Raw genomic sequence first — 20,598 nt, forward strand, 5'->3', positions numbered from 1 at the left:
AATTCAAAAGTTTAATCATAAAGTAGTTATGTAATTTGAAATGTACACTTTCATGTTTTATACTCTGTGACATAGTCCAAAGATGTTAGGCAGCTTTCTGCCCCATTTTAGGTCAGAAAGTGCAGGAATAGTTAAAAATGATCCATTCCACAGCTTCACATTAACTCAGGCTGCTGGATGGAAAATCCAGACCACAGATTACAATGGACCTAGTTCTCCCTCACCTGCTCTTCTAATCACATGCACAGGTATTTAGAGCAGAGAGGTTTGCATTTCAGTCTCTCTCCTTAGAGCCTGGGGGCTGGAGGTGTCGCTGCTCCCCGGAATCCAGTTCGGAGTGGGCGGCCCCTTCAAGTATCACAGTACCAGAGGATTTGCCTGGACACTTGGGACCGAGTTCCCACCACGAACAGATAAGACAAACAAATCTTTATTGCTATATCTAAAAGACTATGCTTTATCTAGTGACCCTAAATGAGAGGGCATTCTTTTAAACTGGGGAACCAGGTTAGTTGGCCCAGCAGCAGTTAGAGGCTGATTCTGATGTGTATTTAGATCCCTGAATGGGATAGGATTTGGTTTATTTGATTTGGTTCTGAAAAGTGACACTGTGTGAAATGCTATAACACTGATATGAGTAAACCGCTGAATGAAAATGTCTGAGTGCCTCTAACCTACACATGTTAAAGCTGCAGTACCGTACTTGGATGAATATAAAGCAGGCAGAAGCCTGAGTTAAGCAACGTAACACTTTGCATGTTCCTGTTTGGTGTATAATTAACCCTAGAAGACTGTGTCGGGAAGAACCCAGACAGACGTCAGCGCTACAAAAGAGGGGCGTTTGTCACAACTCGTATAGAGTGATCCAACATCAAGTCCTATGATAAGAATTTTTTCGTCCACAAAGATACCATCTAGTTTTTTCAGAATATCCTTCGTATCTTTAAGATATGAGGGAAGAGTTGTTACAAAAGGGCTCAATATTGTATCAACATACAGTAGATGCTGACATTTTCTGTAATGCTGCCGATGCCAGAGACTATTGGATGTCCTGGCAGTGGTAATTTCTTCTTGTGTAGCTTAGGCTAGCTATTAAAAGTAGCTATCTTATAACTTTTATTGAGCATAAAAGTGTAAGCAGAGGGTGAGTAAGGGGATGACCCCTAAATTGGGTGCTCTAAAGAAAACCTTGCTGGCAAGTCTGAATTGTTTCTTAATATTAAGCAAGCGGAGTACTCTGTCACCTAAGGTGTATGGTAATGAAATATAGGCAGTAAGCAGTAAGTCTATCGCAATGGGTTAATTAACCCGCACACGGACGTGAAGCCGTCTAACCTGACCGGTGAGCGTGAATCCAACCGGCGGTCCCTTCTCTGGTGGGCCTCTCTGTATTCCGTGGTCTGCGATGTCCTGCAGCACTCCGTACAGCTGCTTCCTATCCGGGGATCCTGTCCTCCACTGGCGGTCTATTTTGGTAGCCCTCGCGGTACACAGCGACCTGTGACCCTCGGATGTTCCTGCTGCTGCTTCCGTATCCTGTGCGACCGAGAACAGCTCCGCTCCACTGCGTGCATCCGTCCCGATGTGAGGTATAGTAGAAAAAGGGGGGGGGATACGAGCACTGCAAAAATGACACTCTGGCTAGGGCATGTGCAAAAACATGAAAAAAGGCTTTATTGTGGCTTAACACGCCATTAAAATTACATGTCCACCGTCCTCTGACGCGTTTCGTTCCTAGCGGAACTTTATCAAAGAGTATTCCTTGTGTCTGCCAGACTCCTCATTTATAGCCCTAATTACTTAATTGAAGCAGGTGGAGGGTGTTGCCCATGTACGGCATCACCTGTTAAGTCATTGCACTATTGCAGTCCCATACCTTATGTGTTTGTTACCTTATATATGTATTGATGTGTAATTACAGCACTCGGGGGGTTAAGAAATACTGGAGAAGCATAACTATAAGTCCTCAAATTAATCTTGGTTCTAACTACAGGTTGCTGTGGCAGTATATAAACAAATATGATGGTACCTACACAGACATATAATGTTGGAGTCCGGTTTCTACAGGAATATGATACAAGGAGAATACATGAGTTTAAAACAATATAGGATACTTACAAAGAATCCACTATAAAAGACTTTCATATATATAGCTCCAGGTTATGTAAGAGGCATTTTTCTATAACCCCTACATGCAATTAAATGTAGCTCCTCACCTCTAAAACAATAACATAACAAATCTCCACTCTACAGTCTCTGACAAGAGCATTATTATCTGTAATAAGCTATAATAATGTAGTAGGGTCTGTTGTCCACAATGGTTTTTAATAATTTTTCTTATTATATATTTTTTTCATTTTTTTCATGTCTATGTTTATTTTGCTATAATATGTCTTTTTTCTTTGTTTTTTACTTATGCTTATATGTGCTTAAAATATCTTTATGTTGTCTCAATTAACAGTCTTGATGATTTGATTTTATTCTAATACGTGTCTTTCTCTGTTAAGGGAAAGTCTTTTATAGTGGATTCTTTGTAAGTATCCTATATTGTTTTAAACTCATGTATTCTCCTTGTATCATATTCCTGTAGAAACCGGACTCCAACATTATATGCCTGTGTAGGTGCCATCATATTTGTTTATATACTGCCACAGCAACCTGTAGTTAGAACCAAGATTAATTTGAGGACTTATAGTTATGCTTCTCCAGTATTTCTTAACCCCCCGAGTGCTGTAATTACACATCAATACATATATAAGGTAACAAACACATAAGGTATGGGACTGCAATAGTGCAATGACTTAACAGGTGATGCCGTACATGGGCAACACCCTCCACCTGCTTCAATTAAGTAATTAGGGCTATAAATGAGGAGTCTGGCAGACACAAGGAATACTCTTTGATAAAGTTCCGCTAGGAACGAAACGCGTCAGAGGACTGTAATTTTAATGGCGTGTTAAGCCACAATAAAGCCTTTTTTCATGTTTTTGCACATGCCCTAGCCAGAGTGTCATTTTTGCAGTGCTCGTATCCCCCCCCCCTTTTTCTAAAAGTGTAAGCAGACTGCGATATGACTGTCACTCAGGCCTTCATTAAGGATTGCTGTTAATTATTGTATTTACACTGCTGTGGGATCTCTCACCATGACAGCATAACAATTGCCATCAGAGAGGAACCTCGGATTTTCTTTAATATAGTCGTCAGTGTCAAGGACGACTATATTCCAACCCTTATCAGACTGCTTAATTGTTATGTGTCACATAGAAACAAGGTGGATGTGATGCTCCCAATTGTAACCAGTCCTGTATTGGATATCCGGTATTATTTAAATCCACAATGGGTTAATCCGTATTACGATAGAGTGCCCCCAATAGAGTTGATTGACAACTGGTGGGACAGACGTGGAATCAGCCAGACTCTCACTAGATTACAGTAAATCAAACCCAACCAGTGTATAAGAAATGAGTGGTCAATGACCATGGTAAGCAGGGATAAATAAAAGGCACTGCGGCTCTTTACCTGTACTACCAAGGGGGCACTCGTGTCGTAGGTGGCGTGCGATCCATCTGTTGAAGATCCACAAGAATAGAGAGCGTTGATAGCGCACTGCCAGGGAATCCTGTGAAAATCATTCAGGAAAAGGAAACAGCCAGGCCACTCCAAGAATGAAAAATGAAAATGAAAAAAATGCTTTGCATTTAATGCATGCTGAAAATTACACACAAAGAACGGACAGGTAAACGCACCTACGCGTTTCGTACTTAATGTACTTTATCAAGGTGACCACAGTGCATTAACGCTGCTGATTTATACTTTCCCAAACTGCATCCAAACCAATAGCGTGCCGCGTCACCTTCCCGCGTCTCGCAGAGTAAAGGCGGCTAATCCAGTCGCCTGTATCAGCGAAATCTCGCGAGAATGGTGCGCGCGCATCCACAGAGTGGGCAGTATGGGCAGAGGATAAATGGACATGGTAGTACTTCACGCTTCAGTCTACCGAGTGACGTCATTGCCGCGCACCATATAAAATGGTCGCGCCAATGTGATGTCATATTCAGTAGACAGACAGAATCTCGAGGAATATTTTTTATACAACAAAAACTTTATTAGACAAACAATGTAGAGTAAACGAATGAAATTGAAAGTATCCTGTTCTCTAACGTCACTGCGTGAGAACCCTCCTTCTGCCACTCGAAATGACTTCACCTCCGGAGGCTTTAACCCCCTCTTAAAGCGCTGATATCTGGAAAAACAAAATGGCGGATGAGCTCGGGAGAGGTTAGTAATTGAGTCAGACAACCAGTGAAGCTTTGTCAAAAACTGTTCTCTCATTTATTAAAGGGTTTACAGTCAGTTTATATAGCCATCTTGAACATAGAAAAAACACAGATACGAGTAATTTACTTCCCCTTTAAGTCATAGTCTGTCTACCTCAGCAAATGACAGTTAGACAGTTTACGATCTGGGAAGTGGCTTTGGGTACCGAGCTTGGAGGCCGTTGAAGGAAATGTTATTCTTCAGGACAGTAGATTGTGTAAGACATTCTTGTGTAACTCATGTTCAACATGGCTGGGGACAGTTCCTGTTTCTACAGGCCTAAATAAGTCTGAACAAACAGAGTTCAATTTGGCATTAAGTGGGTGAGAGGTCACTTTCTCACATCTGACTTGAGAAGACAATTACGAATGACATTAGGCATTTAGTTCGTTCCTGAAATCTAAAATGTTAGTACATAATGGTTATAGAGAAATGGTTATATTGCAATCAAAATGGAGTCCCCCCTGATATGCACATTATGAATCCCTCCTTTTGTCATCACAATGACAACCGTTTAGGAGATAGGGGTCTCGTACTGGATTTGAATATTATCATAATCCACTAAAGGTATCGGGACTCTAGTGGTGGTAGGTCCAGAGTCACGGATCATGTTTGGGAAACTATGAATGGGGGCATTAACGTTCAGGGATGCATATGAGTGATCAACTGACTTACCAAAAGGCATAATCATTTTACATAAAGATAAACACATTAATTTGCAGCATGAAAAAATAACAACTAATACTACAAATATGCAAACGATAAATATCAGTCCCATAACAATTCTCTTTCCCTCATTTTGTCATGGGTCCATAACCTAACAACTACTATATTGTTTTTGATATTGTTGATATACTTTGTCGTACTGAAATAGTGGTGCAGGTTTTGGGGGTCTGAAGAAAATAAATATATATATATATATATATATATATATATATATATGGCCACAGGAGTTCTTGTTTGTAGAGAGATATATATATTGGTGTGGCTGGTATGATATCTTTTCTGTTTACCAGGTTGACTATTACTACAAAACCTATTACCGATTTCTAAATTACTATTCACACTGCTCTTCTGTAACTACTAGCACATTATGGCGGCTAAAATTTGTGAAAATTGGTGGGAGCTAATTTCTACCGGGAGCGATTGCACAAATATCCATCTTTCACGCATCTTTCATACTGCATTTATTCAGAATGGCAAAACAGAAAAATGGCTGCTATGGTAAAAAATGGCTGACTTATGATCCTTTCCTTGTGGCTGACACACGCCTCTGGGTGACCTCCCACTTTCTTCATAGCCTCATATCCAATCTTCTTAGTCCCCTCTTATTCTTTAGAGACAGTTTATTTAAAGAACAGTTAACCATTGCATAGTCCTGCTGGACCAGGAGATTGTCCAATTGTGCCTTGTCATTCTTTTTCGGCCATTATATCGGCACAGTTGATTTCTTCTCGCTCTCTTCTTCTGGGGGACTGCTGACATCACCGAAAAGAGGCATAGCGTCGGTGGGGGTGCAACGCACTTCTGGATCAAAGTTTACTGCATATGACACATACATAGAGAGTGATGAGTAGGACAGACACACACTCAAAAGCATCCAATAGCTTCGCTTCCAGAGAACTAATCCAACCACCAAGTCCCAACAAATCCCATCCGTCATCTCTACCTTTAAACACTGGACTATTTTCCCCAAATAACATGACCTGTTCTAGTTGTAGGGTAATATTCTATCTGTCCTCCTATCACAGAGTCAATAACTTCCCTGGGGCAAACTCGTATTTCTACACCCTTCGTAACCAATTTCTTATAGATGGTTCTACAAATGTCTTATTTCATATTGTCTTTTTCTCAAGGGGTTAAATATAACACTCATTTTTCCTGGGGTGCAACCTATTGAATATAGATAATATATTGGGTTATATTATATATAAAATGGGCTTTGTTTACTAGGATTCCATTGTGTGACAAAAGGTGTGCATATATGCTATACAGTACACAAATCAATAAAAACAAAATAACAATTACTAAACAAAATATACCTGTTCCTACACTATCGTCTTTGTGTGCACATTATTTACACAAACCTAATAGACTATACATTTATAATTAAAAGAACAAAACCTGTAAAGAAAAAAGATTATTAAAAAGTTCAAAGTTCATATGTTGAGGCCTGGAATTTTGGCTGTGTCTCTAGGCTTTCCCACTTTGGATACAGTGTAGATTGAAGCAACTGTGGGTGGTGCTGGGATAAATTTCATATGCGTAACGTGGATCCAAAAAGAGACCTCTGCCATTTTATTTGCTGTAATGGTGATGAGTAGCACTTTTAATAGTAGTAGTAGCGCCTTTTCATCTGGGATGAAGAACGTTCTTGCGTAGGAAATGCTTGACCATTAACCCATCTCTCGTAGGTGCACTTTCAACTTTGACATGTGCCTAGAGAGACTCAAAAATATATTAGTTGCATTCAATACTTACTAATTGTTTTACTAAACAGTCACTGTGGTCTTGACTTTGCTACAATCTAAATTCATTCAAATTGGTGCCTCAGCTATTGCCAAACCAAAAGAAAAAATGGCTAAAATAATTCTGAATAGAACTCCAAACTAATTACTTGTAATATAATTTCTTTGAAAAGTGCCGAGCACACTGCCAACTTTAAAAGGCATTCAGCATTATTCTTAAAAAAAAAAAAATAATAATTTCAGATTTCGTTCATCCCGGGCACTAAACCATCTAACTTCTGGGCATAGACAGCTATATGATAAACAGCAATAATACCCCTCCTTTGTTCACATAATTTTTTTTATATGTGAACAATATTACAGAAAGGATAACAGCATTCAAAACATAACTAACTATTGTTGCTCGATCTGTAGCTAAACTAACTTGAATCCTTTGGGTATAAAATTTGCATTAAAAACACTGAAAACACTACTGAATATAAATATAATCAGCTATTGTCTTCTGACAGAAACATCCTGTAATATAAGAAATTATAGACACAGATTTAAAAACTTTTTTTTTTTTTTTCGGATTGGAAGAAGCTTGAAATAACTTTCTGGGCATCCTGCCAAAACCTTGGAACAAAACAGATAAGAAAAAAAACTGTTAATTACATTGCAATATAATTTGGGACATCTTAAAAATGCAGCTCCTTACACGGCCTGATTACAGAATAAAATGTGACACACAAAAGAAACAAAAATAATACAACAAAAATTATCAAGTCAAGGCAATGCAAAACTGTTTGATCCTGCCCGCAAACTATATTAATAAAACAGTTAAACCTAATTTATAGCTACAGAGCTTCGGTTAACTTTTGTGTCTCAAATGTATCTCCGCACATTTTTTCAACTGGAGAAGGGGGGCTGTCTGGGCTGCTATTCTGATTCTCTCTCTCCCTCTCTCTCTCTTGACATGGAAATAGAGAAGTTGGAAAAGGATGTCTTTCTGGTTTTAAGAAATCATCGTCTGGCCAGAACGAATAAATCCTCAAAATATACCAGTGACCGGGCTGAATTATAATTTTTTTTTTCTTTTCCTCACATTTGCCCATTCTTTGTCCTTTTCTCTATAACCAGTCAAACTCTCCCTTTCCCATTATTGATTAGTTTGTGTTATAGTGGGGGTGTTTCTTACCTTTAAAATTTACACTTAACATGAGCAATCAATTATGTTCTTATTTCAGAAACACTTGCAAGTACCTAGATAATACTTGTATATATACAATAAACCGACATTCATATTATTCAATGCACATTAAACTTTCACATAGTTAGGATTCACTCAGATTATACAAGCACACAGGGATTACTCAATCAACCTTTTTACCATATTTATAAAATTTAATAAAACATTCTGGGGAAAAACTAATTTTCCTACCTTGAATTTACATACAAAACATATTTTCCACTAAGATTTACAATACTTGATAATCTCAATACCGGCGGGAAAGATCGTCTGAATTTAGACAAAAATATTCTACTAAAAAAAATTCTCTGGTTCCCTTCTTAGGGGCTGGTTTGCAATTACTGGCAAAATATCTTGTCTCTTTACAATTATAGCACTTCCTGTCCTTTCTTTTCCCTTGCTTTCTTAGCTTCTCTGCTCTTTTTTTTTTTTTTCATTCTTACGTTATGTTAAATATAAATACAGAAGTTATAACACATTTTTTTTTTTTCCCTCCTCATTTTTTTTTTTTTTTTAGCGTTGTTTGACAGACCTGCATAAAACTGTGCCACAGTGTCAGTATCTGATTCTGATTCATCCTGTGACTTTTCCCTGTCCCATGAACGGTCTCTGACAGGGGTTCATTCCTGCCTAGAGTCCGTCTCTTCCCCATCCGTACCGATCTGCCTGGCAGGCATATCAATAGGGAGTGGTCTAGGGAGCCTATTGCTTCGGGTTCCCCATGAAGCCATAAGAACTTCTTTATCGGAGACTGCCTCAGAGCCTGTGACCTAGGAAAGGTTAAGGGCTCAGGGTTTGTTTTAGAACAGGGACACTGGGGTAAATTGGGGCTACCTATGGAAATGGTAATTGTCCCGATGCTATAGGGGCAGGGGGCAAATATGCATTTTGAGAGTTATATATATAAAAAAAAATTCAGTTGGCAGCACTTAAAAGATGCAATTTTGACACAGGCTGCAGCACATTCCTTATCAGTTTTAACAATGCTAAAATCAACCTCTGCTTCAACACAATCCTGTGTGTCAGCTTGTTCCCTTATTTGTGATGCCTGCCGTGTTCTAGTTGATATTGGGGGATCCTGTCTTGGAGAATTATACCTTCTGATTTCCTCAGAGAGTTTTATTGAATCAGCCAAAGTGTCAGCTAACACTGCTTCATATTCGCGTTTTTTTAGCAGTGTGAGTCACGTCTTTCCTAGTGGTATTTCTAGGTGTGAGAATGAATGATTGCGGTGTTGCAATAACAGGCTTGCTATCATGTGCGGGTGGTGATGTTATTGCAAATGAATCAGTCAATACATCTTTAAATTCCTTGAATTCCTCAGTCAGTACCCTTACAGAAGCACAGAAATCCTTAACTCTATTATTGCTGGCTCCTGCAGATGACTCAGACGTCACTGTAGCTGCTGAAGCAGTGGTTTCTTTAAGTTTACTTAAAGGCAATTGGCTAGTGGGTGATGGTATGTCGGAATGAGATGAATCCGAACTAGAATCTTCCCTTTCACTCTCCCCGGAGACAGGGGGTGAACCATGAGATGAAAGTCTTGTGGGGCTTACGACAGTGGGAAGCTGTCTTTTTTGGGCTTCCTTTAGAGGACGACATATGATGCTCAGATTCAGAGAGGTGTACCACCTCTGATTCTGCAGTGTTTCTCAACTCCCCATATGTGGGTTGAGAGGGTTGGGGGCAAATGCTATTACTCTCCTCCCTACGTAAGGGTGCAGGAGGTTTGGGGTGATGACTTGCAGCATAGTGTGATAAAGCTGCCAACATGGTAGGATCCAAACTTGGAAATAGTGGCACAGGTGTGATAGGAGTATACGGGGGTACTTGTAACATAACACAAGGCGGCGGTGTTGGGGGTAAAATATCTGGAGGTAAAAACTCCTGTGGGGGTACATTAGGGGCTTGGGAATAAACCATTGTAAGGTTTTTGGCTGGGGTGGCCAAATTGGCTCATCAAATTTTGGGTTATTATTTTGTTTAGCCTCATCAATGTGAGGTGCAACTTTTACCCAAATGCGGCCACATAATGCCATATAATGCATGTCCCACTCGGGATCTGGCTGAAACCATAGTCATTCAGGATCTCCCCCCAAACATAAGCCTTTTATCATTGTCATGTGAAATGGGGCAAAACTACCTTCCCTCTGGAAAGGGTTGGAAGATTGCATTTTCTCAGACCAGCCAGCCATATTATCCACAAAGGGAATTGTGTAAAAATCTGACGTACATGCACTTACAAAATCTTTAGGTGTTTCTATGTCAGGGTTATATTCTCTGTTAATGATAAGTGTAACAGTCGGTTTCTGCCTAGATGTCTTACATGCTGTGTCAACAACTTTCTTGCTCTTTTTACAATCATTTGTCCCTTAGGGCCACTTTTGCTATTTGCGCTTCCCATCATTTAGACAATACAATACACACTTGATTAAAATAACCAAAATCAAGCAAGCACTGCACTGTAAAAATATATGAGCAATACGGCTTAACCTTATGCAATTATATACTTATCACTTATGTACTTAGCACTTATATACTTAGCACTTAAATACTTAGCACTTATATAGTTAGCACTTATGCAGTTATATATCTTATATATCTTATCTTATATATATATAAAACATGCAAATGCACAATAATACAGTATTCCCTTAAAAATCCCTTACAATCCTCCTCCCCCCTTTTAAAAAAAATACACTTTTTCCACAGACACTTTAAGAGTATTTCAAGCAGATAAACACCTATATCGCTTTTTCCTTTCTCTCAGCAGGGACTATAACCATGTGTATACAACTCAGTCAAGGATTCATCTAATCCTGACTTCACCTTGAGTCCCTTACTCAAGTGTTTCTATATTTTTCCTTAACCTTGAATCATTCGGTGCAGAGGTAACACTAAAAACTTCTAAACCTTAAAACCTTAATGGGCTCTTTGGGCAAGGAGACACAGATGGATAATATACAGATAAAATGTATATCTTGTACACTGGCGACACACTTTATTCGAGCTCGGCTAGTCCCACGAATTCGGGTATACCCGGGTGTATTGAGGTTTGTGACTGTTTTCTGCCCGAGTGCATTGAGGTATTTTCCAGGCAGGGATTGAAGCATTTTATTCCCGCTGGCTGCAATACTGCACAGTATATATATATATATATATACTGCATTACAATTCATGAATTTATGCCATCTGGTAGACACGCGAAGCATTGCAGCCTATTAAATCCTAATCATTATCATTTAACAGATAAGCCGCCCGTCAGCCAGGCATGAACCCAGGCTGGGAAGGCAAACGCAACAGGGCTTGTCAGAGGTGAAGAGCAGCACATTCCAGGTATCTGCCAGGTACATACTGGGTATTTGCTCGAATAAAGTGTGTCGGTGCAGTATGCTTACCCACTGTGGCTTCTGTCCCAAATCTGACACCATCTGAAAGTATCCTGTTCTCTAACGTCTCTGCGTGAGAACCCTCCTTCTGCCACTCGAAATGACTTCACCTCCGGAGGCTTTAACCCCCTCTTAAAGCGCTGATATCTGGAAAAACAAAATGGCGGACGAGCTCGGGAGAGGGCAGTAATTGAGTCAGACAACCAGTGAAGCTTTGTCAAAAACTGTTCTCTCATTTATTAAAGGGTTTACAGTCAGTTTATATAGCCATCTTGAACATAGAAAAAACACAGATACGAGTAATTTACTTCCCCTTTAAGTCATAGTCTGTCTACCTCAGCAAATGACAGTTAGACAGTTTACGATCTGGGAAGTGGCTTTGGGTACCGAGCTTGGAGGCCGTTGAAGGAAATGTTATTCTTCAGGACAGTAGATTGTGTAAGACATTCTTGTGTAACTCATGTTCAACATGGCTGGGGACAGTTCCTGTTTCTACACTTAATATATAATAAAGTTCATATAATGTAAAACTTTGACATCAATACTGTTCATAACAGAGAAACACTTCAATGTAACAGATATTTTCTTTTCTATGTACACATATATTACATGTTCAGATTCATCTCATATAGCATGTTCATAACTATATAGTCATGAGCACCGAGTGGGAAATCTAGTGTGTTTCAAATATATATTAACATATGTATAAGACATAATAATGATTAATTATTAACATATTAAATTGTGATATAGACAATTTTTATTATTAATAGTGGTCTAATATCTATAAAGAATATATATGTGAAACTATTTATATTTAAAGATATCAAAAATAATTATATAAAAAGTGATACACTAATATATTAAAAATTATATATCTAAAAAATTCATAAATTTATAAATTTATAAAAAGTGACTTAAATCCCAATCGGTGTTCATGCCCAAGGGAGTTCTTGTTCTTAAAGTGAAAATCCAGAAGGATTCCCGTCTATCTAGCTGTTTCATCCTATCTCCTCCCCTTGTGGGCATGGGAACATGCTCTATGCCCTGAAATGTGAATGAGCCAGCACCGCCGGACGGACAACTAGAAAAATGTTTTGCGACTGGATGATTCTGATCTCCATTATTAATAAGTCGTAGATGTTCAAGAATTCTAATTTTTAAACATCTAGTTGTCCGTCCTACGTACTGTAGGCCACATCCACATCTCAGTAAGTAAACGACATAAGAGGAATTACAATTTATAAATGATTTTATAATATAATTCTTTCTTGTATTAGAAGAAGTGAAAGTTTTATTTTTGTTCATCTTAGAACAGGCTTTGCAATGGGAACATGGATATGTTCCGTGGGGTACTGTGGATCTATCCTCTCTTACAGGATCAAAGAGACTAGGGGACAAAAAATTGGACAAGGTTTTAGCACGTCTGAAAACAACATTGGGACCTGTTGCTATATAGGGTTTTAAGATGGGATCCAGGGACAGAACGTCCCAATGCTTTTTTAGAATATTTCTTATTGCTCCAGCTTGTTTACTAAAAGGGGTAATTAAGGAAGGACTTGTGTTCGTTCTTAACTGTTTTGGTTTTTTAATCAACAATTTTTTCCTATCCATAGAGGACACTTCTAGAAGTGTTGTATCTAAGTCTCTTCTATTATAACCTCTCTGTAGAAAGCGTGAATATAGATCCGATGCTTGTATCATAAAGTCATCTTCATTCGAACAATTTCTGCGGGCCCTCATAAACTGGCTTTTGGGTATCCCTCTAAACATGGCGGGAGGGTGACAGCTGCTGGGCCTCAAAAAAGTATTGCGTGAATTTGGTTTTCGATAAAGAGTCGTCTGAATGTTTAAAGTGGTGTCAATGTATAGGCATAAATCCAAATAATTAATGTGATGTGCATTGTATGTGTAAGTGAATTGAAGATTAAAACTATTTGTGTTAAGTGACAAAATAAATTCATCTAAAACCGTGACATCACCCTCCCAAATCAATAACAAATCATCAATAAACCGTTTGTAAAATAAAATGTGCTCCCTATATTTGTTCACTTCTCCAAACACGTGGAACAGCTCCCACCACCCCATAAAGAGGTTGGCGTATGAAGGGGCAAAGCTTGTACCCATGGCAGTTCCACGTGTTTGGAGATAGTGAACCCCATTGAAAAGAGAAAAATTGTGAGTGAGAAGAGAGTGAATTGAATCTAAAATAAACGTGACCTGTGCAGGTGATAAATCAGACCGGTTGAGGAAATACTCAGCAGCTGTCAATCCATGTTCATGGGAAATGACGGTGTAGAGGGAGGTGACATCTAATGTCACCCACAACAGATTGGGTCTCCATCTAACGCCATCCAGGGTACTAATTAGATGACTGCTGTCTCTAATGTAAGACAGCAATTTCTGCACCAGGGGTTGGAGAAAGTGATCCACATAGCGTGAAACACCATCTCCCAAAGATTCAATGCTGGAGACAATTGGCCTCCCAGGTGGGGAAACCAATGTCTTATGAATCTTTGGGAGATGGTGGAACACGGCAGTGGTAGGGTGGGGTCTGTATAAGAAATCCATGTCATCGTCGTTCAGTACTCCCAACATGGAGCCTAAGTCTAGTAAATGTTTTAACTCCCTTTGGTATTTTTGGGTGGGATCAGATGGTAGTACAGCATAGGAAGTCATATCTCCCAGTTGGCGTAATGCCTCTTTGAGATAGTCATCCCTATGCTGCACCACCACCGCACCACCCTTGTCTGCATTTTTGATTACCAATAATTTGTTGTTCTTTAATTTCTCTAAAGCTATAATTTCATCATTATTTAGATTATTATAATTGGTGTACCGACATGTTGAATCAAATATGAAGCCTTTTTGTAGTAACCTTAAATCCCTCTCAACCAGATTTTCAAAGGTGGAGAGGAATTTGCCCTTAATAAAGGTAGGATAAAAGATTGATTGCTTCCTCAGACCAGTGTTAGATCTACCTAAAAAATTGTTAGGGTCATAAGTGGATTCTATACCTGTATCTAATTCTTCAAGGTCCCGAATGGAACACTGTTCCTTAAATGAAAATGTATTGATATGTTCTGCCTCAATTCCAACTGACATCATATCTGTAGATGGTATGTCGTGTATCTCAACAGATATATTACTTTCTACATTATCCTTGTTGTTAAAGAATTTTTTTAAAGTACATTTCCTAACAAACTTATTAAGATCAATCATGGTCTGAAATAGATCAAAATTCGTATCTGGTACAAAAATAAATACCCTTATTTAGTAGTGACAGTTCAATGTTAGTGAGTTCTACATTTGATAAATTAATCACTGCATCACTTTCTCCTAAAAATTCTTTTTCCTCTTGCTCGGTGCTCCTTTGTAATGACTTCTTGTTTTTCTTACTCCGTCTTGTTCTTTTAAGTTTTTTGACCCAGATGGCTGTCCAGAGGGCTCAGAGGGATTATATGGACGGGTTTTATACTCTGTATCCCTATCCCGTTGTTTTTTCTCCCAAAAGGGACGTTGCTCTTTAGGAGCCTCTGTCTCAGATTGAGAGTGGTCATCTTCATGTGTATTAAAGAATGATACAGTGTCTCCCGTATTTTCCGTGTCAGATATATCTGAATCACCCTTTGATTTCAAAATGGACTTCTTATTCCATGAATTAGTAATTTTATCCTCTGGTGTAGAGTGAGTGGGAAGTGTACTGCGGCTAGATCTCCTAGTAGGTGTAACCCTCTCCCATGTATACACCTGATTGCGCTCATAATCGAGCTTGTCCCGGTCAAATTGTTGTTGTTTCCTAGATGTTATGTCTTTTTCAAGATCTTTAATTGAATTTGCAAGATTCATATCAAGGGCTCTAAAACCCTCCATTTTGGAAAATTTAGCCAAATGTGTTCGAGACATTTTAATGTCCTTTTCTAGATCGCGTTTCTCTTTGGTCTTTGCTTTCACAATCAATGCTATTAATTTAAAGGAACAGTCATTCAGAATTAGTTTCCATTCCTTTTCGAATTCTTGGTTAATAAAGCCAAACGTTGGTGTCTTTTTAACTCGTAGCCCCCTTGGAATCCTCTTAACCAGCAAGTAGTTTTCCAAAAATATAAGATCCCACCAAAGTCTTGTGTCATTGATAAGAAGTTTACTTAGTTTGAGAAAAAGGTCATGTAAGTCTGAAGAATCCTCACAATCTGCATCCGATTTGTTATCAAACAGTCTTTGGGCTTTTTTAAATCTCTGTGTATTATCAAGGTAGTTAAAAACATAATCGTCGGTGACATTTTGGGGATTAGTATCCTCTGTATCCTCAATGTCCATTTTAAACAAGTAAGGTGCTAATACGAAATGTATATATAATATATTTCAATTTGTAATTCAATATTAAAGCACCGGCTTGAAATGTACTACCCCTTGCAATAAAAAATAAGGGGTAAACACATATGTGTGAAATCAGTCATGCACAAAAAAATATTTTATATCCATAAATATTCTTCATAACGGATGGAGTGGTCAGGGTAATATGAAAGAACCAGTCCAATGAGCAATCACTTAGAAATACGTGTCACATAGAAACAAGGTGGATGTGATGCTCCCAATTGTAACCAGTCCTGTATTGGATATCCGGTATTATTTAAATCCACAATGGGTTAATCCGTATTACGATAGAGTGCCCCCAATAGAGTTGATTGACAACTGGTGGGACAGACGTGGAATCAGCCAGACTCTCACTAGATTACAGTAAATCAAACCCAACCAGTGTATAAGAAATGAGTGGTCAATGACCATGGTAAGCAGGGATAAATAAAAGGCACTGCGGCTCTTTACCTGTACTACCAAGGGGGCACTCGTGTCGTAGGTGGCGTGCGATCCATCTGTTGAAGATCCACAAGAATAGAGAGCGTTGATAGCGCACTACCAGGGAATCCTGTGAAAATCATTCAGGAAAAGGAAACAGCCAGGCCACTCAAAGAATGAAAAAAATGCTTTGGATTTAATGCATGCTGAAAATTACACACAAAGAACGGACAGGTAAACGCACCTACGCGTTTCGTACTTAATGTACTTTATCAAGGTGACCACAGTGCATTAACGCTGCTGATTTATACTTACCCAAACTGCTTCCAAACCAATAGCGTGCCGCGTCACCTTCCCGCGTCTCGCAGAGTAAAGGCGGCTAATCCAGTCGCCTGTATCAGCGAAATCTCGCGAGAATGGTGCGCGCGCATCCACAGAGTGGGCAGTATGGGCAGAGGATAAATGGACATGGTAGTACTTCACGCTTCAGTCTACCGAGGGACGTCATTGCCGCGTACCATATAAAATGGTCGCGCCAATGTGATGTCATATTCAGTAGACTGACAGAATCTCGAGGAATATTTTTTATACAACAAAAACTTTATTAGACAAACAATGTAGAGTAAACGTATGAAATACAAATAACTAGTTACTATATTAGCAGCAACCCTATGTAACTGTAAAATGTGACGCGGCACGCTATTGGTTTGGAAGCAGTTTGGGTAAGTATAAATCAGCAGCGTTAATGCACTGTGGTCACCTTGATAAAGTACATTAAGTACGAAACGCGTAGGTGCGTTTACCTGTCCGTTCTTTGTGTGTAATTTTCAGCATGCATTAAATCCAAAGCATTTTTTTCATTCTTGGAGTGGCCTGGCTGTTTCCTTTTCCTGAATGATTTTCACAGGATTCCCTGGCAGTGCGCTATCAACGCTCTCTATTCTTGCTTAATTGTTATGGACTTATTGTTCTCGAGTTTCCCGCCATCTTGTCTCACTGCTGCTTCCAAGATCTTGGCTTGGCTGTTTCCATTTCTTTATGTAAAGTTTGTTTCCAAATTTGCCATTCTGTAAGCAGAGTGTGCGGTGGCAGCAGTGGCTGTGGCAGCATTCCTTTGCTCCTCCTCTTCAATACAGACTCACTCCAATTTCACGGCTACCTCTTTGTGAGTATATGAAGCCCTTGCACATGCGGACCCTGTGGTAGCTCGCTCCCTGGTAGTGCCTGCGCTTACACTTGGTACGTTAGATCGCGCCTAGTTAAAGGACCTTGCCGAATGCCAGGATGCACTGGAGAGCTGTGATGCAATCTCCCGGAAGAGGTCCAAACTCCGAATTACAGCTTCTGTGATTCTGCTCTGAATGCAGCCGTCGCATTCAAGATTGTTTTTTTCTTTGTATGTCTCATTCTTGCAGGCTTTCACCGGTATTGGTTCTTGTCAAGTACAGATGTTGTGGCCGTTATCTGACCATTTCTCGAATTGGTTTTCGAGATCTCCCCAAAATTATGGTCACGTAACCCACAGGATTTTAATATGGCGGGTATACCACCATCCCATTACAGGGCCTGTAACTCAGTAAGTAGGGGATCCCCGGACCTGAAATCAATACGTTCAGCTCCGGAGACCCGCTGGTACAATACTGAAGTTTTAAAATTTAAATAAAACCCCCACGATCGCCTGTTAGAGGCGTGCAGGTAGAGTGACAGCCTCTCCTACTGCGGGTCTCTTAGACAGGTACACCTGGTAGGATTAACACAGCAGGGATACCTGCTGTGTTAATTCAATGGGCCATTTAGTCTGCAGAGAACCATCTCGCACTATAGTGTGTCATTCAACCCGATAAATAGTCGGATGACGGCCGCTGCATCTGTAGGTGCTATATGTTTGCAGCATTTAGTACCTTGTATGGCTGGACCTCAGTTGAGCTATAGCCTGCTTAAGTGGCTTTTCATGATCGCTAATATTTGTAACACAGCATCTGCGTCAATCTGATGCATGGTGTCTGGTGAAGGTTTAGGCTCTGCCATGCTGCAGGTGTGTTTCTGTTATCTGCATCAGAGGGGGATGACTGCCTCAGATAGTGCCGTTTACTGAAGTGGTCAGCATAGTGATAGCTGTACTTACATATGTCCGTTGCTCTGACCTGTGTCTTGGCGGATGTCCATAGCATGGCTTTTTGGTAGCCCTAGCTGTGGGGATATAGCATAGGGGTGGATCTGAGGGACTTCTCTGCCACTTGTGCTGCTGTGATGAGGTCTGTGTGTACTCACTCTGAAACTGACTGGACCCAGCCTGCCTCCAGTAGAGCTGTGTCTTACAGCAGCTGCTGTCTGTGACCAACTTCTCTCTGTAAAGCTGTTTTTCACAAGTCTGGCCTAGGCTCCCATGTGCTCAGTGAGATTTGACAGACAGGTAAACTTGTCTCTTTCTTCATGCAAATAGAGTTCTCTTTGGCTTTCTGATAAACTTTATTACTGTATAAACAAAAACAGAAATGAATAGGAACTTTGGGGATGCATAATTAGGAGAACTGTGAAAAAACAATGCTATCACAGGGAGAGCAGTTTGGGGTAAACCATTAGAAATGGTAGCAAACTGAAAAGGACTGATGCAATAGCGAACATTACTATTATTGAATCTTTATATATTGGCTTCATACTAGCTTTTTGTATATAATGCAAAACAAATATATGAAGGTGTGTGAATGACATGTAAAAGAAGGTATGCAGAAAGTACTTATGATAAACACTATCTGCCCTTTTTTGATATGCAAACATTATAAATCCACGATAATTAAATACTGAAAAACAGATTATTTTTGTCTCATACACTAAAGCACAGACACACTGATTCTGTCTAGAGATTTTTTTTATTTTGTGCACTTTTTATGTATTTTGTATACTGTATAAAGAGATTTGTTTTTCTTTTCTGTAATTTGCATGTTTACTCCACAGTGCAGAGAGACATTTTGGGTAAATTATTGCAAATTTTGAGGATTTTGTTACATTTTTGCAAGCCTTAAAAGTCTAACAGTTGCCGTTTCAAAAACTTATTTTGTCTCTAAAACCAAAAATATGTAAAATAAATAATATTACTGTAAGTGATCCACTGTAATTTATGAATGTATCATTTATTTGAACTCATCACATTTTTTAAAAAGGTTGAAGATAAGGCTGCCGATGTGGCAAATAAGTTGATAGAAGAAATTAGAAAAAACATTCTGGTAAGCTATGTTTATTTCTCCCAACTTCCTACTTGTTTCTTTTTAGTATGTTTTCTAAGTTCTCAAATGTGTAAGGTGGATACGTTACTTTTATTGATGATCTGCGCTTCTTGTCCCATGCGGGCAACACGGCTTGGCATATAGGGGTCGTGTCTAAGTTTCGTAAACAGGTTTAGCATCAGAATCCCTTTACGGTTCAGGTGTATATAAACAGGAAGTTTGATAGGTACAACAGATGTGAAATATTAATATTTTGTGTCTATTATCATCCTACTACATAAGATAGCACCAAATTAAAATGTATTTAATTGTAATAGTCATGCCATTTAAACTGCTGTATAACTACAAATACTACAAACAAAAAATACCACTCCATGTCACAAGATTGTGATCCTGTCCTAACTGTGGCCTAGTGAATTATTGTGCCAGTGCATTCTGATTTTTAATTATGCTACAATTCTATAGAAAATGCTATTGCTTTTTAGAATGTCACTGCCTTCTGGTTAACAGACTTGCATTTCTATAGAAATAGATGGAAGTCCAGTCTTATGACAAGGGGTTAGGTTTGCTATTACTGTACACACTGTACCAGAAGAAATGCACTGCTGAAAGTCCTGCTGAGTGAAAGTGATATAGTATACAGTAGTCATATTATGCATTGTACCACCAGACTTATTTGTTTGCTTTAAATTTATTTTTTAAATCTGTTATTGCAGGATAAACTGGAAATTACTGAAGACATTCTAAGTTTTCACTGTAGATTGGTAAGTTCATCTTTTTTTATTTCACATATAATTAATTGTGGAGGTCCACTCTGGTTATGGTTGTTGCCACACATGGAGTCAAAATGATTTATTGGACATTGATATATACAGTAGGATGTATAATCTATAATATGTATAAACTATAATATAGTATAATTAGTTGATTCCATTGATTAGCATTATATTATAGTTTCTGTTAGGTATAGTCTACATTAAATCTATACATTATATGTATAGCTCAAATTTTTGAAGTGAAACTTCCTTAGTGGCACCTCATTCGTGATGGGGCAAAAATGGATTGTGGAGACAGAAATGAAACGGATGTGACGTCAGTGCTGGCAGTTGAGGCCGGGCTGTGTTCTGGCTCAGCCCGACCCCAACACTGACATCACACCCGCTCCACAAATCAGATGC

The 20,598-nt window shown here is 39.1% G+C and overlaps 1 protein-coding gene and 1 long non-coding RNA gene across 3 annotated transcripts in view; one reads left to right on the forward strand and one right to left on the reverse strand.

The window, feature by feature from the left end:
- Positions 1 to 20,598, forward strand: part of LOC142495422 (uncharacterized) — a 74,800-nt gene that overhangs the window by 20,577 nt on the left and 33,625 nt on the right. For both annotated transcript variants that reach the window (XM_075600911.1, XM_075600910.1), the window contains 2 exons: positions 19,358 to 19,420; positions 20,137 to 20,184. In XM_075600911.1, the coding sequence (XP_075457026.1) occupies positions 19,358 to 19,420; positions 20,137 to 20,184 (111 nt within the window). The remainder of the gene's footprint in view (positions 1 to 19,357; positions 19,421 to 20,136; positions 20,185 to 20,598) is intronic.
- Positions 17,132 to 20,598, reverse strand: part of LOC142495423 (uncharacterized) — a 50,528-nt gene continuing 47,061 nt past the window's right edge. The window contains exon 5 of the long non-coding RNA XR_012801734.1: positions 17,132 to 18,671. This is a non-coding gene — a long non-coding RNA (uncharacterized LOC142495423). The remainder of the gene's footprint in view (positions 18,672 to 20,598) is intronic.

Source organism: Ascaphus truei, chromosome 5, assembly GCF_040206685.1.
Source record: "Ascaphus truei isolate aAscTru1 chromosome 5, aAscTru1.hap1, whole genome shotgun sequence".
Taxonomy (NCBI): Eukaryota; Metazoa; Chordata; class Amphibia; order Anura; family Ascaphidae; genus Ascaphus; species Ascaphus truei.